The 25,779-nt window shown below is 43.6% G+C and overlaps 1 protein-coding gene across 1 annotated transcript in view; it reads left to right on the top strand.

Annotated features, from left to right (window-relative positions):
• TMEM132C (transmembrane protein 132C) overlaps positions 1–25,779 on the top strand; it is a 443,620-nt gene that overhangs the window by 390,963 nt on the left and 26,878 nt on the right. The window contains exon 5 of the mRNA XM_069558655.1: positions 15,252–15,395. Coding sequence (XP_069414756.1) covers positions 15,252–15,395 — 144 coding nt within the window. The remainder of the gene's footprint in view (positions 1–15,251; positions 15,396–25,779) is intronic.

The following is a 25,779-nucleotide window of genomic DNA, read 5'->3' as shown; positions in this document are numbered from 1 at the left end:
TAGTAGCTGAAACATGGTTCATCTCAGGTACTTAAGTAAGTCTAAGACTACTCCTTAGGCATCAGAGATTAAGACTGCTCCTGTCTTGCTACCCCAGGATCCTCTGTGGGTGGCTTTCATTTTCAAGTTTGTCTCATGGCCCAAGATGGCTGCCAGTGTTTCAGCCATTGTATGTGTATTCCAGGTAGCAGAAAGAAGGAAAAGGGCAAAAAGAACATACCACGTACCTAGTCCAGCACCCGTTAAACAGATTTCCAAAAATGTTGCAGAACATTGCTGCTGCTTGCATTTAAACTAGAACAGTGGTTCTCAAATTTTCAACAGCATCAGAATCACCCAGAGAGACTTAAAACAAAGGTGAATGGGCTCCACCATCAGTTTCTGACTAAGTGTTTCTTGGGTGGCAACCAAGAGTTTTTTTATTTCTAACGTGTCCCCCAGTAATGCTGAGGCTGCTAGTCCAGACACCACACTTTGAGAATCGTTTTGGGGCTTCTCTGGTCTTGAATCCCATTCCATGGCCAACCCCAGTGGCAAGAGAGACCGAGTTTAGACTTCTCTGAGGTGGGTACTCTTCCCCACTCCACCTGCCAAAAATTCAAGGTTCAGTTACCAAAGAAAAGGAAGATAATGGGTATTGAGTACCAGCCTACTCCTTTTGGCTGCAATACTTTGGGTCTTATTCCTCCGAACCTGTTCAATTTATGTTGCTATCCTCTGCCTTTTTCAAGCCACCACTGGAATCCACAGATCTTTGCTGTTTCTCTATAGTCATACCAGACAACCACCGTCTCTTGCTTCTTTGCAGAGGTGCCATCCAGTAACAGGACATTTGCTCCCTTTCTCTCTCTCGAAATCCAAAGACCTCTTTCTCACAGACTGATCTTCCCAGAGACTGCCGCATGAGCTGGGGGAGCTTCCAGCTGCCTCAAATGTCCTTCCTCCGGGTGTGGTGTGTTTTCCCAACCCACTGCATTTCAGCAGAGATGGAGGAAGAAACGATGGGTTTTTTCTACTCACATACTTTTTTTTTTTAATGGGAGTATAGTTGCTTTGCAATGCTGTGTTAGTTTCTGCTGTTCAGCAACATGAATCAGCTATATGTATACATATATCCCCTCCTTCTTGGACCTCCCCCCACCACTCCATCCCATCCCCCTAGGTCATCACAGAGCACCGAGGTGAGCTCCCAGTGCTGTACAGCAGCTTCCCACCAGCATTCTATCTTACACATGGTATATATGTCAATCCCAACCTCCTAATTCGCTGCCCACCCCACCCCCGTGTCCACGTGTTTGTTTTGCACATCCAAGTCTCTATTTTGCCCTGCAAATAGGTTCATCTGTCACATTTTTCTATATCTCACACATATGTGTTAATATACAGTATTTGTTTTCCTCTTTCTGTCTTACTTCGCTCTGTATTGACAGACTCTAGGTCCATAATTAGAGACACGCAAATCAAAATTACAATGAGGTATCACCTCATACCGGTCAGAATGGCCATCATCAAAAAATCTACAAACAGTAAAGGCTGGAGTGGAGAAAAGGGAACCCTGTTGCACTGTTGGTGGGAATGTAAATTGATACAGCCACTATGGAGAACGGTATGGAGCTTCCTAAAAAACTCACATATTTTAAAAATACATTTTATATTGAAGTACAGTGGATGTGCAGTTTTGCATGTTATAGGTGTGCCACACAGTGATTCACAACTTTTGAAGCTTATACTCCACTTATTTATTGTTCAGTCACTAGGTTGCTGTGTCACATTCGACTCTCTGTGACCCCATGGACTGCAGCACGCCAGGCTCCGCTGTCTTCCGCTGTCTCCTAGAGTTTTCTCATTCACGTTCACTGAGTCAGTGATGTTGTCTAACCACCTCATCCTCTGCCACCCCCTTTTGCCTTCAGTCTTTCCCAGCATTAGAGTCTTTTCCAGTGAGGCAGTTCTTCCCATCAGGTGGCCAAAGTATTAAAGCTTCAGCTTCAGCATCAGTCCTTCTAATGAATATCCAAGGTTGATTTCCTTTAGGATTGACTGGTTTAATCTCCTTGCAGTCCAAGGGACTCTCAAGGGTCTTCTCCAGCACCGTAATTCAAAAGCATCAATTCTTCAGTGCTCAGCCTTCTTTATGGTCCAACTCTCACATCTGTATGTGACTACTGGAAAAACCATAGCTTTGACTATATGGACCTTTATTGGGAAAGTGATGTTTCTGCTTTTTGATATGCTGCCTAGGTTTGTCATAGCCTTTCTTCCAAGGTGCAAATGTCCTTTAACTTCATAGGTGCAGTCGCCGTCCACAATGATTTTGGAGCCCAAGAAAATAAAATATGTCATTGCTTCTGCCTTTTTTCCCATCCATTTGCCATGAAGTGATGGAACTGGATGCCATGATCTTTGTTTTTTGAATGTTGAGTTTTAAGCCAGCTTTTTCATTCTCCTCTTTCACCCTTGTCAAGAGGATCCTTAGTTTCTCTTTACTTTCTGCCATTAGAGTGTTATTATCTGTGTACATGAGGTTGTTGATATTTCTTCCAGAAATCTTGATTCCAGCTTGGGATTAATCCAACCCAGGATTTCGCATGATGTACTCTGCATTGAAGTTAAATAAACAGGGTGACAATACACAGTCTTGGCATATTCCTTTCCCAATTTTGAACCAGTCAGTTGTTCCATACTCTGTTTATAGTTATTATAAAGTATGGGCTTTATTCCCCATGTTGTACAATATATCCTTTTAGCTTGTTTTATACCTAATAGTTTGTACCTCTTACTCCCCTACTCCTGTATTGCCCCTCCCTTTTCCCCTTCCCAGTCCCACTGATAAGCACTCGCTGGGTCTCTGTATGTGTGTCTACCCATACACTTCTCCTTCTGAAGCAGTCATTTGTAATGTTATCCACCATGCTTAAGTCTGGAAAGATCAATTGTAGGGGCTTCTTATTTTTCAAGCGGTTATACTCACTCTCCTTGAGCTAAAAGCATGTGCAGAGAACCAAACACTATCATACCATGAAACTAATCATGACTACACATTAGCAAACACAAAATCAACCTTGATTCAAAGACCTCTTCCTGCTTAACACAAGCTTCCCTGCTCTAGGGCCATCCTTCTTGTGGGTTCAAAGCCCCCAGATCTCCCACATACAATGAAAATTATTGCCAGATGCAGATCCATCCAGTTTGTGCCAAGAATTCTGGCTTCCATGCCAGTCACGGTGCTGATGGTCAACTGTAGCTGAAAACAAAGTGAATCAGTGGAGATAACAGTTGAAGGAAAGCAAAAGTGTAAGGATAGTGACAGGAGGTAGCACCTACAAGGATGCTCAGTTCTACAAAGCAGAATGACTTGAACACCAGAGGGTTAGGAAACACTGTTGGGGACATGAGAGCCCCATCATTTGGGGAAAATGATCTTCTTGTTCAGAGCTTGGCAGAATTTTTCTGTAAAGGGCTAGAGAGTAAACATCTTAGATTTTACAGAGACATACACAGTGTCTGGCAAATTCTCTTTCTCTCTCTCTCTCTCTCTCTCTCTATACATATACATATATATATATATATATATATATATATATATATATATATATATTTTAGCCTTGACTAGTGTAAAGCCATTTCCTTCTCCAGGGGTTCTTCCCAACCCAGGGATCGAACCTGATTCTCCCTCATTCCAGGCAGATGCTTTAACCTCTGAGCCATTCTTGGCTCACCAGTTCACATAAAAATACCAACCATGGACAGAATTTGGCCCCTGGATCTTGTTGATCAGATGGTAAAATTCTAATATGCCAAGAAAATTATCAGTAAGGCTCTCATAGATGTCTCCTCCCCCTGCAAAAATGTAAATAAATTCAATTAAATCATCTTTAATTCTAAGAAGCAATACAAGATTGCAGTGTCTATCTCAGCACTGATGGTGTGTGACAATGAATCGGTAAACCGTAGACTGTCCTAGTCATTGAATCACTCTAAGCCACCTTCTTCAGGGAAAACATGAAACTCTTCATCTGCAGTCACCTCCACACCCCCGAGTGCTAACGTGTCTGTTCTAGGCAATGTGTTCACGTGCTTGCTACATGCTGTCTTATTTTCATTTGATTATATTTTCTATGCCTCTTGCTCCAAAGCCAGTAGAGAAAAGAGAGTTTCAGGAGGACATGTTGACTTTTCTCCATCTGCCAGTTGCCTCAACCCAGACATTTCACATTTGTGCTTAATAGCTGCCCTTTTAGTCAACTAGGACTTTGTTCCAAGCCCTGACAGGCCATTCATAAACATGACATTTAATCTTCACAACAACCTTAATGATTCCCCAGGTTCACAGCCGAGGAAACTGATGCTTGGGGAATTTATTTCTTTATTTTAGCAAGGTTAATCAATTTTTTATTTGTCTTTAAATTTCTTTTTAAATTGGAAGATAATTGCTTTACAATGTTACATTGGTTTCTGCAATGCAATAATGTCAATTAGTTGGGTGTTAAGTCGCTTCAGTCAGGTCCAACTCTTTGCAACCTGATAGACTGTATCCCGCTAGGCTCCTCTGTCCATGGGGATTCTCCAGGCAAGAATACTGGGGTGGGTTGCCATTTCCTTCTCCAAGAAATCTTCCCAACCCAGGGATCAAACCCGCATCTCCTATGTCTTCTGCACTGGCAGGGGGTTCTTCACCCCAAACGGCCCCTGGGAAGCCCCTGGTAGCATATATGCCAATGCAACCCTCTCAATTTATCTCACCCTCTCCTTCCCTGCCCCCCAGTCTCCACAGGCCCATTCTCTACATCTGCATCTCTAGTCCTAGTTGCATCTCTATTGCAAATAGGTTCATCAGTACTATTTTTCTAGATTCCATATATGTGCATTAATATACGATATTTGTTTTTAGCTTTCTGACTTACTTCACTTGGAGAATTTAAAACACAGCAAAGAAAGAGCAGAGGCAGAACCAAGGCAGTTCTGTCCCGTGTGCTAGCTCCTCAGTGTCGAGCAGGAGGAGAGACCACATGTCTCAGCCCTGGAGGTCCACATTTAAACCTGGCCAGGCCACCTCGGGGCTGTGTACCCTGGACACGTCACTCAACCAGCTCTGGCCTCAGTACCCCCATGCGTAAGACCAGGCTAAATAAGACCATGTGCTTCATGGGTTGGTAGTAGAGATGAATGCATTTAGCAGTGCCTATTGTGTAGGCAATGCTTCCCACATGGGACCCTTTTAAAAATTATTATTAAATGGTGTTTAGACTTCTAAATGACTCCCAGGCACATACGCATTGAGGGAGATTGCTTTCTTTTTTAATCATTGAAATATAGTTGATTTACAGTGTTGGGTTAGTTTCTGGTGTACAGCAAAGAGATTTAATTTTATATATATATATATATATATATATATATATATATATATATGTATGTATGTATGTATATTTTTTCAGCTTCCCAGGTGGCTCAGTGGTAAAGAATCTGCCTGCCAAGCAGAAGAACATGGATTTGACCCCCGGGTCGGGAAGATTCCCCTGGAGAAGGCAATGGCAACCCACCCCAGTATTCTTGACTGGAGAGACTCATGGGCAGAGGAGCCTGGTGGGCTGCAGTCCATGGGGTCGCACAGAGTCAAACACGACTGAGCGACTAAGCCACCACCACCACATATTCTTTCTCATTTTTTTTCCATTACGGTTTATTACAAGATATTGGATACAGTTCCCTGTGCTCTCTAGTAGGACCTTGTTATTTATCCATCCTACATATACTGTTTTGCATCTGCTAATCCCAAACTCCCAGTCCATCCTTCTCCCACCACCAACTTCCCCTTCTCCAGCTTGGCAAGCACCAGGCTATTCCCTATGTCTGCGCCTGTTTCTGTTTCATAGATAGGTTCATTTGTGTCCTGTCACTTCATATAATGTAAGTGACATCATATGATCCTTGTCTTTCTCCTTCCGACTGCCTTCACCTAGTATGATACTCTCCAGGTCCATCCATGTTGCTGCAAATGCCATTATTTCATTCTTTTTATGGCTCAGTAGTATTCCACTGTATATGGACGCCACATCTTCTTTGCCCATTCATCTGTCGATGGACATTTAAGTCGCTTCCATGTCTTGGCTCTTGTGAATTGTGCTGCTATGGACATAAGGGTGCAGGTACCTTTTCAAATTATAGTTTTGTCTGGATAGATGCCCAGGAGTGGGATTGCTGGACCCTATGGCAATTCTAGTTTTAGTTTTTTGAGGACCTTCCATACTGTTGTCCATAGTGGCTGCACCAACTTAACATTCCCACCAACAGTGTAGGAGATTTTCCTTTGAGAGGGGTTGTTTTCTACCTTCTGGAATATTTTAGATTAAACTTGCCTCATCCTCAGCCTCTCATGAGATCTGAACCCCCAGTGTCAGTATAGAAGGCCAGGCATCTGATCTTTGACCTGAAAATGCATTTTATCTTGGTCTCATTTCCGGGGTGAGTGAACGGAGGATGGGTGGATAGATCAATTGACTTATCTGAGGCCACATGGTCAGCCAAGAAGCAGAACTAGGTCTGAACCTGGCCATGGCCTCTCCATGGGGTTCTCCAGGCAAGAACACTGGAGTGGATTGCCATTTCCTCCTCCAGGGGATCTTCCTGACCCAGGGGTCAAACCCATGTCTTCTGCTTGGCAGGCAGATTCTTTATCACTGAGACACCTGGGAAGCTGAAAAATTATATATATATATATATAATATGTATATATTTCAAATTATATATATTATATTTTTAAATTTACATATATAATTAAATCACTTTGCTGTACACCAGAAATTAACACAACATTGTAAATTTGTACTAACCCATCTCCCATACACTTTTCCTTCTCTTTTTAAAGTGGGCTTCCCTGGTAACTCAGATAGTAGAGTCCCCCTACAAAGCAGGACACCGGGTTTTATCCCCGGGTCAGGAAGGTCCCCTGGAGAAGGGAAGCCTAGTGGGCTACAGTCCATGGGTCGCAAAGAGTCAGACACAACTGAGCAACTAACACACACTGAGATGTAATTCACACAGTATAAAATGTACCATTTTTTGACAGAACTATAGGGTATTGTTTATTTTCTATATTTAGTATTTTTTAATTTTTTTGTTGAGGTGTGGTTGATATACAATATTATGTGTTTCAGATATATAGCACAGTGATTCACAACTGTTAAAGGTTGTGCTCTGTTTATAGTTATGAAGTATTGGCTGTATTCCCTGTGTTGTACAGTAAATCCTTATAGTTTATTTTATGCTTAACACTTTGTAGCTCTTACTCCTGTGCTCTTATACTGTCCCTCCCTCTTTTCTCTCCCCAGTGGAAACCAATACTTTATTCTCTGTATCTGTGAGTCTGCTTCTGTTTTGTTATATTCCTTAGTTTGCTTCATTTTTAGATCCCCCGTATAAGTGGTAACATAAAGTATTTGTCTTTGTCTGACTTAGTTCACTCAGTTGAACAATCTCTAGGTCCATCCCTGCTGCTAAAAATGGCAAAATTTCATTCTTTTTATGTCTAATATTCCAGTGTGTGTGTGTGTGTGTGTGTGTGTGTGTGTGTTTGTATCACATCTTCTTTATCCATTCATCTGTTGACTGATACTTAGGTTGCTTCCATATCATAGCATTAGTAAAAATGCTACTATGAACATTTGGGGCACATGTATCTTTCCGAATGAATACTTTCTTTTCTTTGGATAAATACCCAGGAGTGGAATAAAATGTACCATTTTAAAGTCTTCAGTGAATGGTTCTTAGTATATTTACAAGGTTGTGGAGTCTCACCACTGTACAATTCCAGAACATTCCCATCACCCTAAAATAAAAATCATACTCTTCAAGCAGTCAGTCTGCCTTCCCACCACACCCACCCCTGCCAAGCTCCTGGCAACCATCAGTTCATCAGTTTGCTTTCCATCTCTATGTATTTGCCTATGAAAATGTGCATTTGCATAAAATTAGACATTTTATATAAATGGAATCTTACAATAATTGTCATTTTGTGTCTGGCTCCTTTCAGTTAACATTATGTTTCAAGGTTTATCCACATAGTCCCACATATCAGCACTTCATCCCTTTTTTGCAACTGAGTAATATTCCACTAGGTTGACATGGCACATTTTCATTCTTATTTCTCTCCTTGAGAAGTCTCTGGGGAATCTGTAGTGGGCATTTCACACCCACTCCTGGGATAAGTACTCCATCCCTTGGCCATTTGGGCTTTTCTTGTCTTGGCTGCACCATGTGGCACCTGAGATCTTAGTTCCATGACCAGTGCTCCTTGCATTGGAAGCATGGAGTCTTAACCACCAGACTGCCAGGGAAGTCTGTGGACTGCTCTTTTCCATCAGTTCACACACTTTCAACTTTTCAACCCTTCAGAAGCAGTTCTGTCTTCTCAATTTATTTAAAAATTAAAACTCCAATTTGTAAAAAAACAAAAAAAATTGCAGAAAGTGGCCAAACCAATTTACATTTATGAAGGCAAATCAAACAAAGTGCGTTTTCCCTGAAGCCTTGGGCTTTTTCCAAGTTTGAAATGACAGTGATTTAAAAGTACCTTACTTGATTGATTCTTTTCAGAAATACAGAACAGTTCTCTCATTCCTGACAGAAGGGGGCGGAAGGAGGGGGGGGGGGAAACAATAAAAGCAGAGAACAAACATTTAATAACACATAAAGTGTCCAAGTAACAGTTCTGTCTTAATCATGTTCTGCAAAGCTCTGAAACGGTGTTGATGAGTGGGATCTGATGTGTGCCGGGGGACAGGAGGTGTACACCCACCTACTTTGAAGAGAGAGGGCTCCACTCATTGATGCTGAGCATCTCATACCTCAGGGGGCCTAGAGAAAAGGCGGCTTGCAGCCGGGCCTCCCGAGCAGCGCTATGTAGAGAGTGAAGGGCAGGCAGCACCTGCTCCTGGCTGGCCCTGCACAAAATGAACTCTTCCAGGTCCAGCCGGGGGTTTAGAAAACCCACAATTGTATGTGTTTAAATAGTGTGCCAGGGGAACTTCCCTGGTGGTCCAGTGGTTAAGAATCTGCCTGCCAATCAATGCAGGGGACCTGGGTTAGACCCCTGTTGGGGAAGATTCCACATGCCACGAGGCAGCTGAGCCTGTGTGCCACAACGGCTGAGCCCACACTCTAGAGTCTGTGCTCGAGAAACAGGAGAAGTTACTGCGATGAGAAACCCACTCACTGCAACTTGAGAAAGCCCGCACACAGTAAAGGTTCAAGGCAGCCAAAAATCAGTCAATTAATTAATTAAAATAAATTGTGTGTTGGGCATATTGCTGTGAATTGGCCTCAACTCGAAAAGGATTTGAGGGGAGTAACCAGCCCCATATCTGTAACCTGCAATGTCAGTTTCATACACATACTTGTACACACACACATATTTTTAACTCACCAGAAAAGGTTCCCTCCTTCCCAGCACAGCTTCTCTCCAAGTCTCTGGGAGGGGACAAAGGAGTTTTACAGTCAGACCAGGATAATGTGCCCAGTCCATGCCTGGGTTCCTCACTGTTCCTGCTTCTACCTTGTGTGCCGCTGGTTTCGCTAATCCCACAGCTATGCCCCTAATTAGGAGAACCCAAACCAGAAAAGTGCAATCCAACCTGAAAGTTGTTCACTCACCGGAATCCGAGGATGGTGTGGGAGTTCTTCATTCCCCACCCCTCAAATGCACCAGGCCTACCTTGGAAAGGCAGCCAAAGATTCTTCTTCAATGACTCAAGCCCATACCCACTAGGTGTTTTATCTCCTCTCTTCTCTCCCAGAATTCCAGATTCACAACCTAAGGATCCCTGGAGTATAGTACCCTCCAGACACACAAACATTGGCTGCCTCTTATAACATCACTCCTCCGTGATTTTATGCCAACCGATTCCAAAAATCTTCTCCACAATATCAAGGACCCCTTCTCAGGTTGTGATAAAGGACATATCTTACTTTCCAGGGTTACTGTAGCAAAATACACGACTGGGTGGTTAAACAACAGAGCTTTAATTTCCCACAGTTCTGGAGACCAGAAATCCAAGATAAGGGTGTCAGAAGGTCTGGTTTCTCCTGAAGCCTCTGTCCTTGGCTCTCTAGGCCCATCCATGTTGCTGCCAGTAGCATCATTTCATTCCTTTTTACGGCTGAGTAATATTCCACTGTATATTTCTATAAGGTATAGGTTTTAGTACGTGTATGTGTTGTGAACGGACAGCCACAATCAAGCAGTTAATGCATCCATCGCCTCACGTGGTTACCATGTGTGTGTGGGTGCATGTGGGTGCACACTGAGAACTCTTTAGACCTGCTTTCTCAGGAAATTGCAAATATTCGATACATGTTATTAGCTATGGTCACCATGCTCTCCGGGTGGTCTCCAGAACTTATCCATCTTATAAACGGACTCCCAGCCCCAGACCAGTCTACTTTCTGATTTTATGAGTACAACTTTTTATTTTTTAGATGCCACATATAAGTGAAATCACACAGCGTTTGACTTCTGTGTCTGACTTTTTTCATTTAGCAAAGCATTGTCCAGTTTCATCCATGTTATCACGAATATCAGTATTTTCTCTTTAAATTTTTTAGCTTATTTACTTTATATTAATTTTGGCCTCACTGGGTCTTTGATGCTGAACACGGGCTTTCTCTAGTTGCAGTGCCCGGGCTTCTCTGGGTGCAGAGCAAGGCTCCAAGTGAGCAGCCTCAGTAGTTTGCAACACATGTGCTCAGTTGCCTCAAGGCGTATGGAATCTTCCCAGACCCGGGATCAAACCTGGGTCCCCTGAATTGGCAGGTGGACTCCCAACCACTGAACCACCAGGGAGGTCCGAATGTTCTTCTTTTTTGATGTTGACTAGTATTCCATTGTATACATATATATCACATTTTCTTTGTCCGTTCATCTGTAGACAGACACTCAGGTTGTTTCCATATCTTGACTACTATGAATAATACTGCCATGAACATGGGGGTGTAGATAACTCTTCAAGATGGTGATTTCTTCTTATTAGGGTATACTCAGAAGTGAGATCGCTGGATGACATGACTGTTGTATTTTTAATTTTCTGAAGACCCTCCATCCTGTTTCCCATAGTGGCTGCACCAATTTACACTCCCACCAACAGTGCATAAGGGTTTTCTTTCTTCCAGATCTTCACCAACAAGTCATCTTTTGACTTTTGGGTAATATCCACCTAAACAGGTGTGAAGTAATATCTCTTTGTAGTTTTTATTTACACTGGTTAGTAATATTAAACATCTTTTCACGTATCTGTTGGCCATTTGGATATTGTCTTTGAAGAGTTGTCTGTTCAGGCCCTTTGCCCATTTTTAAATTGGGCTATTTGGGGATTTTGTGTGTTTTTTGCTGTTGAGTTCTTTGACGGAAGAACACAGATTTGAGCCGTGGAGAGTATAGCTGGAGGTCTACTGTATAGAAATAGCTTACTAATTGATGAAGCCAAACAGTGAGAAAGAGAGTCAAGAGATGGAGAGACGTAGGAATTAATTGCAATTTTGTTTTGAGAACCTGGTTCTAGCAATACCTGAAGCTGAAATCTTCCCTCAGATACTTGAGTTGTACAAGGCAATAAGTCGCCTTTCTGCTTAGACTGAATTGAGTTGGATTTTTGCCACTAGTTAATGAGAAAGTCCTGTCAGACCCAATATTGTGGTTGCCTGCTTGCTTGTGCCTCCCAACCCCCGCCATCCCATACATCTCTGTGAATGGGGGCTTATCACTCTGGTTCACTGTGTTATAACCCTGTGGCAAGAACATGCTGGGTGCACAGTAAGGGTTCATTAAATGGCTGGTGGATCTTCATGGTTATGTAGGATTTGACAGGTGGAAAGAGATGTGGATGACGTGGTCCAATAGAAGATGTGGTCCAATCCCTTAATTTGTAGAATGAAGAAACCAAGATCCAAACAATAAGAGGATGATGAAGGCCTTGTAGAAAATTAAAGCATAGAGTAGAATCTGGGATTCCAAACGCTCCATGCCCACCAAGTAACAAACAAACACTCACCAAAATGGTTGATCAGGAAGGGAGTCTTTTTCTTTATTTCTTTTACTTAAAAATTATTTTATATTGAAGTATCTTTGATTTACAATGTTGTTTTGGTTTAAGGTGTACAGCAAAGTGATTCAGTGTATCTATCCTTTTTAAAATTATTTTCCATTTAGGTTATTATAGATTATAGAGCAGAGTTCCCTGTGCTCTACAGTAGGTCTTTGTTGATGGTTTTAAATATAGCAGTGTGTACATGTCCAACCCAACCTCCCAATCTATCACTCCCTGCACCGTTTCCCTCTGATAAATTCATTCTCTAAGTCTGTGAGTCTATTTCTGTTTTGTAAATAAGCTCATTTTGTGTCATTTTTTTAGATTAGAAAGGAATTTTTAAATACAAGGAACTTCATCCCTGTGGCTTAACCAGATTATCCAAAGATCAATGCTCTCTTCACTCATTTGGCATTTTTGTTATTTTTTACTTTTCATTAAGTGTTGGAGTATAACTTTGTGATAGTTTCAGGTGGACAAAGGAACTCAGCCGTACATACACATGTATCCATTCTGCCTCAAACCCCCCTCCCATCCAGGCTGCCACATAACACTGAGCAGAGTTCTCTGTGCTATACAGTAGGTCCTTGTTGGTTATCCATTTTAAATATTGGCATTTCTATGACTGTTCATCTGTGTTCCTGAAGTTGATCTTGGTTCACAAAAAATATCTAATGACCCATCAGTGTTAATCTTGGTGTAACTCAGTTTAGGGAGAGGAAGTCTTAGGTGAAAGATAGTGTGTGCATGTGTGCATGTGTGTGTGTGTGTGTGTGTGTGTGTGTGTGTGAGAGAGAGAGAGAGAGAGAGAGAGAGAGAGAGAGAAACTGCAACGACCATTAGCAAACTAATCACAATTAATCCACGAGGGAGTTTGCTGCTTTAATGAAGCCATTAGCCAAAGACCATTCTCAGAAAGAAAATGTTAAGACTGAACTCTGAGCACATTACCTGTAATGAACCTGAAAATGGACTTGGGGAATTTCTGCAGTATTCTTGGCATCGGTAATAGCCAATGCGCAAGCTGCCCAAATGGCAGCTCCAGCTCCAGGAATCCCATGGACCCAAGAGAAGACATGGCAGAGGGTCGATGGGCACCAGTGTCAAAGAGAGGCTGGCGCTCCCCTTTGTAACTGATGGCTCTTTCATCTGTGCACTTGGTTAATGCAAAAGGTCACTTCTGTGTCAATTGTTTCCCTGGAGGAAGAACTGAAAATATCTCTTTCCTTGCATCTCCTGCTTCAAAGTAGAGCAGCAGTTTTGGAGAGGGATTTGGGGAGAAATTGACTCAGAGGTAAAAGGTGCCAATAGCCATCCCAAAGCCACAGACCCCTTTTCATCTTCGTTTGACCATAAGGAACAGGATTGCACAAGTGCCAACAGGGAGCACCTACAGATTTAAGAGAGAAGGCATTTTCTTCATCACTTTTCAAATCATAAGACACGTGAGAGGTGTAACGCTAATCATTTTGCATGAAGTCAGTATGAACAGGATAAAGCAAAGCCGCCAGACCTCCGAGGGAATGGGCCACAGTGGGGCAACAGAAGAAGACTGGTGTGCTACACAAAGCAATGAGGCCAGTTGCCAAGGTGTAGCAGTGACGATGGGCATTTGGGGTAAAAATTACCTAACTCTTTGATTGCTCTTGTAGTGAATATCTGGGGCTTCCCCGCTGGCTCAGGAGTAAAGAACCTGCCTGTCAATGCAGGAGATGCAAGAGATGAGGGTTCAATTCCCAGGTGGGGAAAATCCCCTGGAGGAGGGCTTAGCAACCCACTCCAGTATTCTTGCCTGGGGAACCCAGGGACAGAGGAGCCTGGCGCACTCCTGCATTGTCAGGCAGGTTCTTTATTAGCTGAACCACCATGGAAGCCCAAGATCCTTCATCATAACTGTAAAGTCCCTTTTACCGTATAAGACAACAGACATACAAGTTCTGGAGATTGGAACATGGGCATCTTGGTGATTCCATCTTCCACAGTACTTTCCTGCACAAAGTAGCCAGGCAATTTCTGTTGCTTACAACTGAAACCTCACTGATGTGTACCTTTTACTTGGTATCTGCAACAAAGAAAAAGGATGCATATTTTTTTATTGTCATAGTTGTAAACTAGACAGTCACAAATAAACTAAAAGTAAATTGTGAAACACCTAGCACCCGCTTATCTTTCTAAGGTTTAAAAGATTTTTTACTACAAATCTATCATGCAATTTTGCGCCTGGATCTGATCAAACAAAAATTTAACTTGTTTGTGAGAATAGGCTACAAAGAGGACAGGCTTTATTACAATGAGACAATTCACCCAGACATAACAAGAAATGAACCAGTATACTAAAAATCCCCACGCTGTGCCTTGCAGATTCTGTTTGGAACGTTCATTTTTATTTTGGTTTTTAAATTTCTTTTTAATTGGAGGATAATGGCTTTACAACGTTGTGTTGGTTTCTGCCATACATCAGCATGAATCAGCCATGCATGCGTGCTTAGTCACTTCAGTCGTGTCCAACTCTTTGCCACCCTGTGAACTGTAGCCCGCCAGGCTCCTCTGTCCACAGGATTCTCCAGGCAAGAATATTAAAGTGGGTTGCCGTGCCCTGCTCCAGGGTATCTTTCTGATCCAGGGATTGAATCTGTGTCTCCTTCATTGCAGGTGGATTCTTTACCTACTGAGTCACCTGGGAAGCACCCCTCCCTCCCACCCACCTCCCATCCCACCCCACGAGGTTGTCACAGAGCACTGGGCTGAACCCCCTGTGTTATACAGCAACTTCCCATTAGCTATCTACTTTATATATGGTAATAAATATGTTTTAATGATACTCTCTCAATTCGTACCCCACCTGCCGCCCCTGCTGTGTCCATAAGACTGTTGAACATTCATTTTTAAATCGTTTTTAAACCACAGATTTGACTCCTCTAGAAACCTCCAAAATACACAATTTGAACTTGCCGCTCATTTTCACATATAAACACAGCACATAGGGTCCTTGACCTTAAGATGATCTTCTGTCTAGCAAGCAGGACACCTAGAACCCTTTTGCCCAGGTTCCTAAGGTAACTGCGGCCGTGTCTTGTCTAAATGAGAAGAGGCACACACCGTGGAGGGCTTCCCCTAGTCTCTGAGAGAACCAAATAGCTCCCTTGACCCAGGTATGTCTCGTTCTTCCGGCAGGACACTGAGATCCTGAACACCGCCATCCTCACGGGAAAGACAGTTGCCATGCCCATCAAGGTGGTCACCGTGGAGGAGAACAGTATCGTGACAGATATCTCGGAGTCCGTGGAATGCAAGTCCACAGATGAGGAGGTCATCAAAGTAAGTGATTCCAGGGAGTTTCCTGGCAGTCAAGGGGTTAGGACTCAGCACTTTCAATGCCAGGGCTCGGGTTCAATCCCTGGTTGGGGAACTAAGATCCTGCAAGCCAGGTGGCGCAGACAGAAAAAAAAAATGTGCAAAGTAAGTGATTCCTTTAGTCATCTGGATTGAGCTGGTGGAAATTTCATGGGGGCATCTTGTTCACCAAGAGAAGTTATCCTGGTGAAATAAGAGGTCTGGTGAGTTGGTTTGTGTTTACAACCTTTCTGGGCTTCACTACACTTTCCCATTTCCATCTCTTAATTTGACATCATGCCAGCCTTGTTGCCATCAAGTGTGCTGTGGACCATAAGTCAGACCCAAGTACCTACAGTAACCAAGCGGGTGATTTGAGTGAGTGAAGTGGTCAATCAGACAAGCTCATTTCGGGAAGGGCAGCCATGGTCAACTCCTGCCAACTACAGGGGGCTTCCCTGGTGGCTTAGACCTGGGTTTAATTCCTGGATTAAGATCCCCTGGAGAAGGAAATGACAACCCACTCCAGTACTCTTGCCTGGAAAATCCCATGGAGGGAGGAGCCTGGCAGGCTACAGTCCATGGAGTCACAAAGAATTACGGCCATGTATAAATGTGAGTTCAGGATTGGTATGCCTTCAAGAGATGCCTCAAATTTCATAAAAGTCATCTGTTTTTCAATGTTGGCAACAAATAAAAAAGAAAACTACAATGAGCAAAAAATAAAATATAAAACACACTGGCCGCATGCGTCTGAACCATGGGGCAGGTGTTGAAACCACTGTTCCATGAGGCAAATTATGAACACTGGGTCAAATTCAGCCTACCACCTGCTTTGTAAGTAAGTTTTATTGAAATATGACCACTCAAATCTATTTTTTTAAATAATTTTTTGAAGAGAATATACTTTAAATCCTATAATATTTTGCAGTTCACATGATTTAATATAATCCCATAATAATCCTTTTGTCCGCTACCCCTATCACCCCTGCCCCCACTGGTAACCACTGGCTTGTTCTCTGTCTGTAAGTCTGCCTATTTGTTGTTTCACTTACTAATTTGTTGTTTTTTTTAAGATTTCACATATAAGTGATATCATACAGTATTTGGCTTTCTCTGTCTGCTGTATTGCACTTAGCATAAGGTCCTCCAAGTCCATCCACGTTGACGCAAATGGCAAAATTTCATTCTTTCAAATCTGTCTCTATATTGTCTGTGGCTCCTTTTGAGTAAGTTTCCATGGAGACTATGTTGTCTGCTGGTCTAAGATAGTTACCATTAAAAAAAATCTTTTTTAATTTTTTAAATAAAAATAAAAGTTACCATTTTGTCCTGCCAAGAGAAAGTTTTCCTCGAGAATCCCTGCCTTAGACACTATCTTTTTTAAAATTTTATTGGAGTACAGTTGATTTACAATGTTGTCTTAGTTTCAGGTATACAGCAAAGTGATTTGGTTATACCTATACATATATCTTCGGAAAAGGCAATGGCACCCCACTCCAGTACTCTTGCCTGGAAATTCCCATGGGCAGAGGAGCCTGGTAGGCTGCAGTCCATGGGGTTGTGAAGAGTCAGACACGACTGAGCGACTTCACTTTCACTTTTCACTTTCATGCACTGGAGAAGGAAATGGCAACCCACTCCAGTGTTCTTGCCTGGAGAATCCCAGGGATGGCTGAGCTTGGTGGGCTGCCGTCTATGGGGTGGCACAGAGTTGGATATGACTGAAGCGACTTAGCAGCAGCAGCAGCATACGTATATCTATTTTTTTCATATTCTTTCCCCATATAGGTCATTACAGAGTATTGAGTAGAGTTCCCTGTGCTAGACAGCAGGTCTTTGTTAGTTATCTGTTGTATATATAGCACCCCAGTGTTCATTGCAGCACTATTTACAATAGCCAGGACATGTAAGCACAGTCCTAAAAGTCCATCAACCAATGAATGGATTAAGAAGATGTGGTACGTATAGAATAGGATATTACTCGGCCGTATGAAAAGAATGAAATAACGCCATTCGATGGACCTAGAGATAGTCATACCAAGTGAAGTAAGTCATACAAAAAAAACCACAAATATCATATGACATCACTTACATGTGGAATCTAAAGAAAGATACAAAGGAACTTATCTACAAAACATAAATAGAGTCACAGATGTAGAAATCAAGCTTATGGTTACAAGGAGGTAAGGGGGGGGGGGGATAAATTGAGACTGTCTTGAGGCAAGGACCCTACTTTCTGATCTTTCCTACCAACATTTACCATGATCACGCGCCTGCAATGCTTGCTCAAGGAATAAGACAGTGAGGGTTTTTTGAAGCCAGAAATTAAGCATTTGGTCTTTCTGTGTATTTTTTGAAATCAATAGAAACATATCCAGAAAAAAAAAATACTTATCCAAGAGAAAGCATCCAGATAATGTTTCCCTCTTGACCCGAACCGACCCCCCAACCCCGCCCCCGCCCCCGCCCCCGGCCCCAAATCAAGTCTGACAAGTAGCAAACAGTCTTCTCTCTGGAGTTAAAAACAACATGTCTGCATGGAAGAGAACCTTACAGGCCATGGAAGGGGAGGATTGGAGTGGAAAAGTCCTTCGCTGCAAACCCCACCCCCAGAATGGACATGTGCAGCCCAGCTTTGTTGAGATTGTTCACTGCACTGGATGCCACGTTCACGGTTGTCTAAATTGTTACACAAACCTTCCAGTAGGTGGCAGTAAAGCATCCCAGCAATATGCTGCTACTGCTGCTAAGTCGCTTCAGTCATGTCCAACTCTGTGCGACCTCATAGATGGCAGGCCAACAGGCTCTCCCGTCCCTGGGATTCTCCAGGCAAGAACACTGGAGTGGGTTGCCAGACCACCATTTTTTTGTTATGCTCCGAGCCCGTATCTCCGAACCGACCGAGAGAGCAAGGCCACCACAGTATTGCAAACGCAAGAAGGGAGTTTGTTTATTCCTAGCGCGCTAGGGCCCAAGTCTCATCCCACACAAGGGAATCTGACAAGAGCCGCGAACAAAGAAGTATGGCGGCTTATATACAGGCAGTTCTTTGTCTCAGTTACAGGAGTAGCTGGCATTACATGATTGGCCAGGCAGGATGAGCGCATATCCTGTCTCTTTCTGGTAAACATGACTCAGGTCCTAGAGACCGTCGTTTGGTCCCTAACATTTTTGACTGTTGGAAGTACTGTCTCAAAGAAGAGATGCTTTTTTCTAATTCACCCAACAGTGGCTTATGACCTGATGGTAACCCTGATCCCAAAGTCCTTTACAGAAGACCTCGAAAGCCTGTCGGAGGAGAAGAGGAAGTGGTCGGAAGTTCTAAACAACACTGACCAATAGAAATATAGCATGAGCCATATGAGTAATTTAGATTGGCTAGTTGTCACATTCAATAAAAAAGTAAAAAGAAACAGGTGGATTTGATTTTTAATGCATGTGTCTAACCCATTATATTTAAAATATTGTCATTTCAACAGGTAGCCCATGTGAAAATTAGTAATAGGACGTTCACATTTTGGGGCAGGCTAAATCTGATCACCGACTCAATGGACATGCGAAAAGTGAAAGTGCAAGTCACTAAGTCGTCTCCGACTCTGCAACCGCATGGACTTTACAGTCCATGGAATTCTTCAGGCCACAGTACTGGAAAGTGTAGCCTTTCCCTTCTCCAGGGGATTTTCCCAACCCAGTGATCAAACCCAGGTCTCCTGCATTGCAGGCAGAGTCTTTACCAGCTGAGCCACAAGGGAAGCCCAACAGTACTGGAGTAGGTAGCCCATCCCTTCTCCAGCGGATCTTCCTGACCCAGCAATTGAACCAGGGTCTCCTGCATTGCAGGCTGACTCTTTACCAACTGAGCTATTAGGGAATCCCCAAAGGACATGAGTTCGAGCAAACTCTGGGACATAGTGAAACACAGGGGAGCCTGGCATGCTGTAGTTCACGGGGTCACAAAGAGTCAGACACAATTTAGCAACTGAACAGCAACAACTTTCAAATCCAGTATATGTTTGACACAGAGCACACCTCCATCTGAGCCCCATTTCAAGTGGCCCAGAGCCACGTGTGGCTCATGGCTGCTGTGTTGAACAGCAAAGTCCCAAGTTCAGAGACAGGATTTGCAACCCTACCACTCTAAATATTTTGTGCCAGCTAATTCTTTGTTATGGGGACTGTCCCATGCATTGCAGGATATTTAGAAGCCTCTTTGACTTCTTCCAATAGATGTCCATAACACTCTGATTTGTGACAAACAAACATGTCTCCAGACATTATTAAATGTCCCCTAGTAGGCAAAATCACCCCCACTGAGAATCACTGCCCTGAAGGATACCTCCTTTGCTTGTGGCTGGACAAGCAATGCTCTTTCCAGTGGCCGAAAAGTAACTTTGGGAGGAGGGGCAGGGGAGAGGTACTTGGTTTTGGATCTAGAGGCCCCCTCCCCCCAGTCATGGTCACATACTAGGTCCTTGCTGATCATTGGTCTTTATTACTGACTCGCAGCTTCCCTGGTGGCTTATCAGTAAAGAATCCGCCTGCAGTGCAGGAGATGCGGGTTTGATCCCTGGGTAGGGAAGATCCCCTGGAGAAGGGAATGGCAATCCTCTCCAGTATCCTTGCCTAGGAAATCTCATGGACAGAGAACCCTGGTGGGCTACAGTCCATGGGGTCACAAGAGTCAGGCATGACTTGATGAGTAAACCTCTACCATCACTGATTTGCAATCTCCCTGAGAGACAATTGTATCTAATTCAAAGGGTTATTGTGAGGATTCAGGAGTTTCATTTTTCAAGTAAAGGGCTTAACTCTGAGTTGGGTAATCCCCTTGATGACCCTATTAGGTAAGCCAGGGGTTACAGACTGGCTGCCTACAGGTATATTTTTGTGGCAGGAACAGCGTTATTTAAAAATTAGCATGGATTGCAGCTTACTTCCAGTGTATGATTCAGTGAGATTTTAGGAGATTGACTGAGTTGGGTAACCATTGTCATGACCCAGTTTTGGAATATTTTTGTCACCCCATTTGCTGTTAATCCCCATTCCCACCCCTAGCCCTGGGCAACCACTAATCCACTTTCTGTCTCTGTAGATTTGCCTTTTGGGGGGCATTTCACATAAATGGAATCGTACAGTAGGTGGTCTCTTGCTGAAAGTTTGGTGATCATTTTGTACGTAATCTCTTTTGACACTTTATGGATAACCGTCTAGAGAGCGATCTTATTTTACAAGAACGGGATCATATCATACAAACTATTTTTTACCATGGACTTTTTAATTAGGCAAATCAAATGAACTTATTTACAAAACAGAAATATACTCACAGACATAGAAGACAAACTTACGGTCTCCAAAGGGGAAAGAGGGGAGGGATAAATGAGGAGTTCAGGATTAGCAGAGACCCACGACTATATATAACATAGATAAATAAGGACCTGCTGTATAGCACAGAGAGCTACATTCAATATCTTGTAGTAACCTATAATGGAAAAGAATCTGATAAAGAAAAGATTTCATATACATATATATATATATATAAATGTATAACAATCACTTTGCTATACACCTGAAACTCACACAATATTGTAAACCAAAAAGGAAAAAAAAATTTAATTAAATTGGGAGATCTACAGATACACACACACAGACACAGACACACACATTGTATAGCATACCTTTCCAGCCCTCAGGTAATCCATGTTAATTACCTACCTGATCTCATTCTATACCTTTCTTCATGCTCATACAATCATAAACATATACATGTCAAGGCGTGTGTGTGTGTGTGTGTGTGTGTGTGTGTGTAAATGCACATGTAGAAGGGGTTTTTCTGTCCTGGCTTGTTTTGCAGCATTGTGTATGTTTGCTCAGTCATGTCCAATTCTTTCCAACCCCATGGGCTGTATGTAGCCCACCAGGCTCCTCTCTCCATGGGATTTCCAGGCAAGAATACTGGAGTGAGTTGCCATTTCTTCCTCCAGGAGATCTTCCAGACCCAGGGATCAAACCCACGTCTCCTGAATCTCCTACATTGGCAGACGGGTTCTTTAACAACTGTGTCACCTGTTTTGCAGAGGTGGGGTCATATCACATGCACGTTTCTGCTTCTTCCTCTCTCTCACCTTGCAGTGCTTCTTTAATATCCCTGTCTGGTGGGCATTTGGGAAATGAAGCTTCACCAGTGAGGGACGTAAAGGAGCAGTGAGTGACAGGGGGTCTGGTCTGCCCTGTGTTTGGGGTTTAGGTCAATTGGAGTAATAACGTGTGAGTGGAAAGACCTGCAAACATCAGCATCTCTGTTGATTTATGTGCAAGAAATGAAAAGGCAACAGCCCAGAGAAGGGCAACCATGTGCCCAACAGAAGCCCAGGAGCATCACGAGGAGAGAAAACACATAAGAGGGACAAGCGCTTCCAACACCTAAGAAATCGTCATCATAGAGTTCTTGCTATAAACAGCGGCCCCCAAACTTTCTGGCACTAGGGCCTGGTTTCCTGAAAGACAATTTTTCCATGGACCAGGGAGGTGGCAGAAACGGTTTCAGGGTGATTCATGCACATTACATTTATTGTGCACTTTATTTATAATATTATTACATCAGCTCCAGGAGACCCAGGTTTGATCCCTGGGTCAGGAAGATCCCCTGGAGAAGGAAAGGGCAAGCCACTCCAGTATTCTTGCCTGGAGAATCACATGGACCAAGGAGCCTGGTGGGCAGCACCCCATGGGGTCACAGAGAGTCAAACATGACTGAACGACTAACACACACGTGCACACACACACCCCTCAGATCTTTAGGCGTTAGATCCCGGAGGTTCTGGACTCCTGCTATAAATATTTGTCCACACTTGAACATCCTTGGAATAAAGATGAGCCTTGCATGGATGACACTGCATAGGTTAATTTGCACAGCTTTTCTTACTCGTGACTCATGAAGTAATGGTATCTCAGATTCAACAACATAACATACAGTATTTTCTACAACCACCTAGTGATTCATTCAACAAAGATGCATTGCCCTTTTACTAAGGACCGTTCTGGTACTGGGTACTCAGCAAGAAATAGAACATGCCCTCCCCACCCCGTTCTCATGGAGCCTGGCATTCTAGTGATGGAGGGAGTGGACAGTAGCAGATAAGTGTATATTACATGTAGAGATGAGGACCGAAAAGGAAGGGCGTGGCCTTGGGCTAAAGGATGACTCCAGATAGGTGGCCTCCAAGGAGGGGATATTCAGGCCAGTTAGCAGAGAAAAGAATAACTGTCAGTGCCTGCTTGGTTTCTCTTAAATAAATTAAAAAAAAAATATTTAATTATCCATTTTTGTTTTCACTTCATTGCTGCGTGAGGACTCTCTCAAGTTGCGGTGAGCGGGGCTGCTCTCTAGCTGTGGTGCTCAGGATTCTCATCGTGGTGGCTTCTCTTGCTGCAGCTCATGGGCTCTAGGGCCCGTGGGCTCAGGGATTGTGGCACATGGGCTCTAAAGCACAGGCTCAGTAGTTGGGGGACATGACTTGTGGGATCTTCCCAGACCAGGGATCAAACGCGTGTCCCCCGCATTGGCAGGCAGATTCTTAACCATTGGACCATCAGGGAAGTCCCATCGGTGCCTGCTATTGACGGTGTGTCCTTGATTTTCACAGTGTTCTATGAACCCACTCATCTTCACCAGGCTGACTCTAGGAAACACCACCTTCTGCTTCCTGGGTGACCTCTATACTGGTCTGCAGCCCTGCATGTCTTTTCTCTGAAGCTCCTGAGGCCACAGGGGGTAGGCACCCTCCATGACAGGATAGGAATGCTGAGATTTAAAGCATCCTTTTTAAAGCACATTTAATGAATTTTCAGTGCAGCCTGTTTAACCTCTAGGGCATGGTTCCAGCTAACGGATCCCATATGTGTGTGCTAAGTTGCTTCAGTCGTTTCTGACTCTCTGAGACCCCATGGACTGTAACCCGCCAGGCCCCTCTGTCCATGGGATTCTCCAGGCAAGAATACTGGAGTGAGTTGCCATGCCCTCCTCCAGGGGATCTTCCAGACCCAGGGATCGAACCCATGTCTCTTGTGTCTCCTGCATTGGCAGGCAGGTTCTTTGCCATTAGCACCACCTGGGAACTCCCTAATGGATCCCAGTGCAGAACTAAAAATAATGCGCATGGGCAACCAGCAGCACCTCCTTTCCCCCGCTGACCAGAGGAGTCCACCTTAGTTCCAACACTTGGAAAGCAATCGCGCATAAGCAGTAGTCTTATTTTTCCTGGTACACTGGCTCCCTTCAGCACAAAGCTTTATCCCTGCCGAATTTACTATTGATCCCACGAGTTCTGAGTCCTTGAGAGAGCTAAGTTCCTTAATAACAGCCTGAAGTTTTTAAAGAGTCATGAGATTAATAACCTCTGTGAGTGGCAGCCCCTTGCCCAGTAGGAAAATGGGCATGCCTTTTCCAAAGAAGGGAAGAGAGTTCCTTATTCATGCATCTTGTATCTTACAGGCTCCGGAAGAAACATAGAAAGGTCTTTATCCTCAAGAGCCATTTGGTTCTAAGAATGAAAGAAAATCAGGAAAAACAAAGAAGTCCCGGGTGTCAGCATAGGCTGAGTGACATTGCCCAGCCACGCCTCCTTCTGGGCCAGGGGTCTCCAGTGTCAAGCAAGGACGCTCCCTTCATGAAAGTTTCTTCTAGCATCAGAATGCCCTCTAGCTGGGGCTTCCCTGGTGGTCCAGTGGTTAAGAATCCACCTGCCAATGCAGGGGACACAGGTTCGACCCCTGATCCGGGAAGATCCTACATGCCCCAGAGCATATTAGCCCGAGTGCCACTGCTACTCTAGAGCCTGTGCTCGGCAAGAAGAGAAGCCACCACAATGAGAAGCCTGACCACCACAACTAGAGAGTTGCCCCCACTCACTGCACCTCGAGAAAGCCCTCACACAGCAATGAAGACACAGCGAAACCAAAAGTAAATAAATTTAAAAGAATGTTTAAAGAATTCCCTCCAGCTGGGATGCAAAGTGCAGTTGAAATAGCACATCTGAGAGCTAGCATTCTGCAAGTTCTTCAAGCCTCAGTTTATTCATTTGTAAAATGGGTACATACTTATAGCAACCTCCTGAGACTGCTGCAAGTTTTCACATGTGTGCTAAGTCGCTCAGTGGTGTCTGACTCTTTGAAACCCCATGGACTAACCCACCTCTGTCTGTGGGATTCTCCAGGCAAGAATACTGGAGTAGTTTGCCATTTCCTTCTCCAGGGGATCTTCCCGACCCCACGGATCGAACTTGTGTCTCTTATGTCTACCACGAGCACCACCTGGAATCCTGAGTTTTAACATATGGTCACAAAGAGTCGGACACAACTGAAGTGACTGAACACACACAGAGAACACACAGAAATAAAGTGTGTAGGACAATACATTCAGTTAGCTCTTCTTACTATCCATACATTCAGTTAGCTCTTCTTACTACCCAGATAGACTTAGAGCAGGAGTTCTCTCCCTAGGAGGATCGCATCCTTTGCCAGGGAACATTTGGCAATGTTTGGAGACATTTGTGGTTGTCACACTCAGAGAGGGTGTGACTGGCCACACAGGTGACTCGTGGTTACCATGTTGAATAGCACATTGGTAGGGCATTGGACGGCCCAGGTGTTGGATGTTTTTATCATCCCAGATGTTATTCAAGAAGCACAGACCCAGAGCCCCCAGCCGGTAGGAGCTAAGCCAAATGGTCATCCCTAGGAGAGGTGGCTAGGCAGAAGTGAATGACTGGGGCTGGCCAAGAAAGAACAGGTTGGTCTAATACTCTGCCTTAAGCTTCCAAGAACACTATGTTCTAATAAAAGACTTTTGCAAAAGATAAGACCATTTATTCATGAGTCAGACTCCCCTTGAGCCAAGGGAGGCTCCATCTAGATTTACTTAATTGGGAAGAGAGGTTGTCAAGCCCCAGAAATCCTGAATCTGGGCATGTACGGCCCTTGCCTTGAAGAAAAGTTTCTGGCCAGCTCCAGGAAGCACAGGGTAGAGAATTCGTTTGCCTTGGCAGAGATTTAGATTTGGAAAACACTTCTCTCCTGTGTCTGCTTTTGCTCCTGCCAGATACTAAAATTTTTACCCCTCATTGACCTCCCTATTGAAATCCATCTGATTACAAAGATTCTGTCTCAGACAGCATCGTATGTCAACTTCCCAATGGCCCATCATATCTTTATCAAGGATGATGTGCTTGTTGAATGATGAAAACTCTCCAATTGACTTAATAAGTTAAGAGAGAAATTGTCTTATAAATGGAAAGTCTAGGGCACTGCAGGCTTCAGACACAGATGGATTCAGAAATCAATTTCTCTGCACCTCTGAGCTCTGCATTTG

This window comes from Ovis canadensis, chromosome 17 (genome assembly GCF_042477335.2).
Source record: "Ovis canadensis isolate MfBH-ARS-UI-01 breed Bighorn chromosome 17, ARS-UI_OviCan_v2, whole genome shotgun sequence".
In the NCBI taxonomy this organism is placed as follows: domain Eukaryota; kingdom Metazoa; phylum Chordata; class Mammalia; order Artiodactyla; family Bovidae; genus Ovis; species Ovis canadensis.
This window is presented reverse-complemented; position numbering and strand designations above follow the sequence as displayed.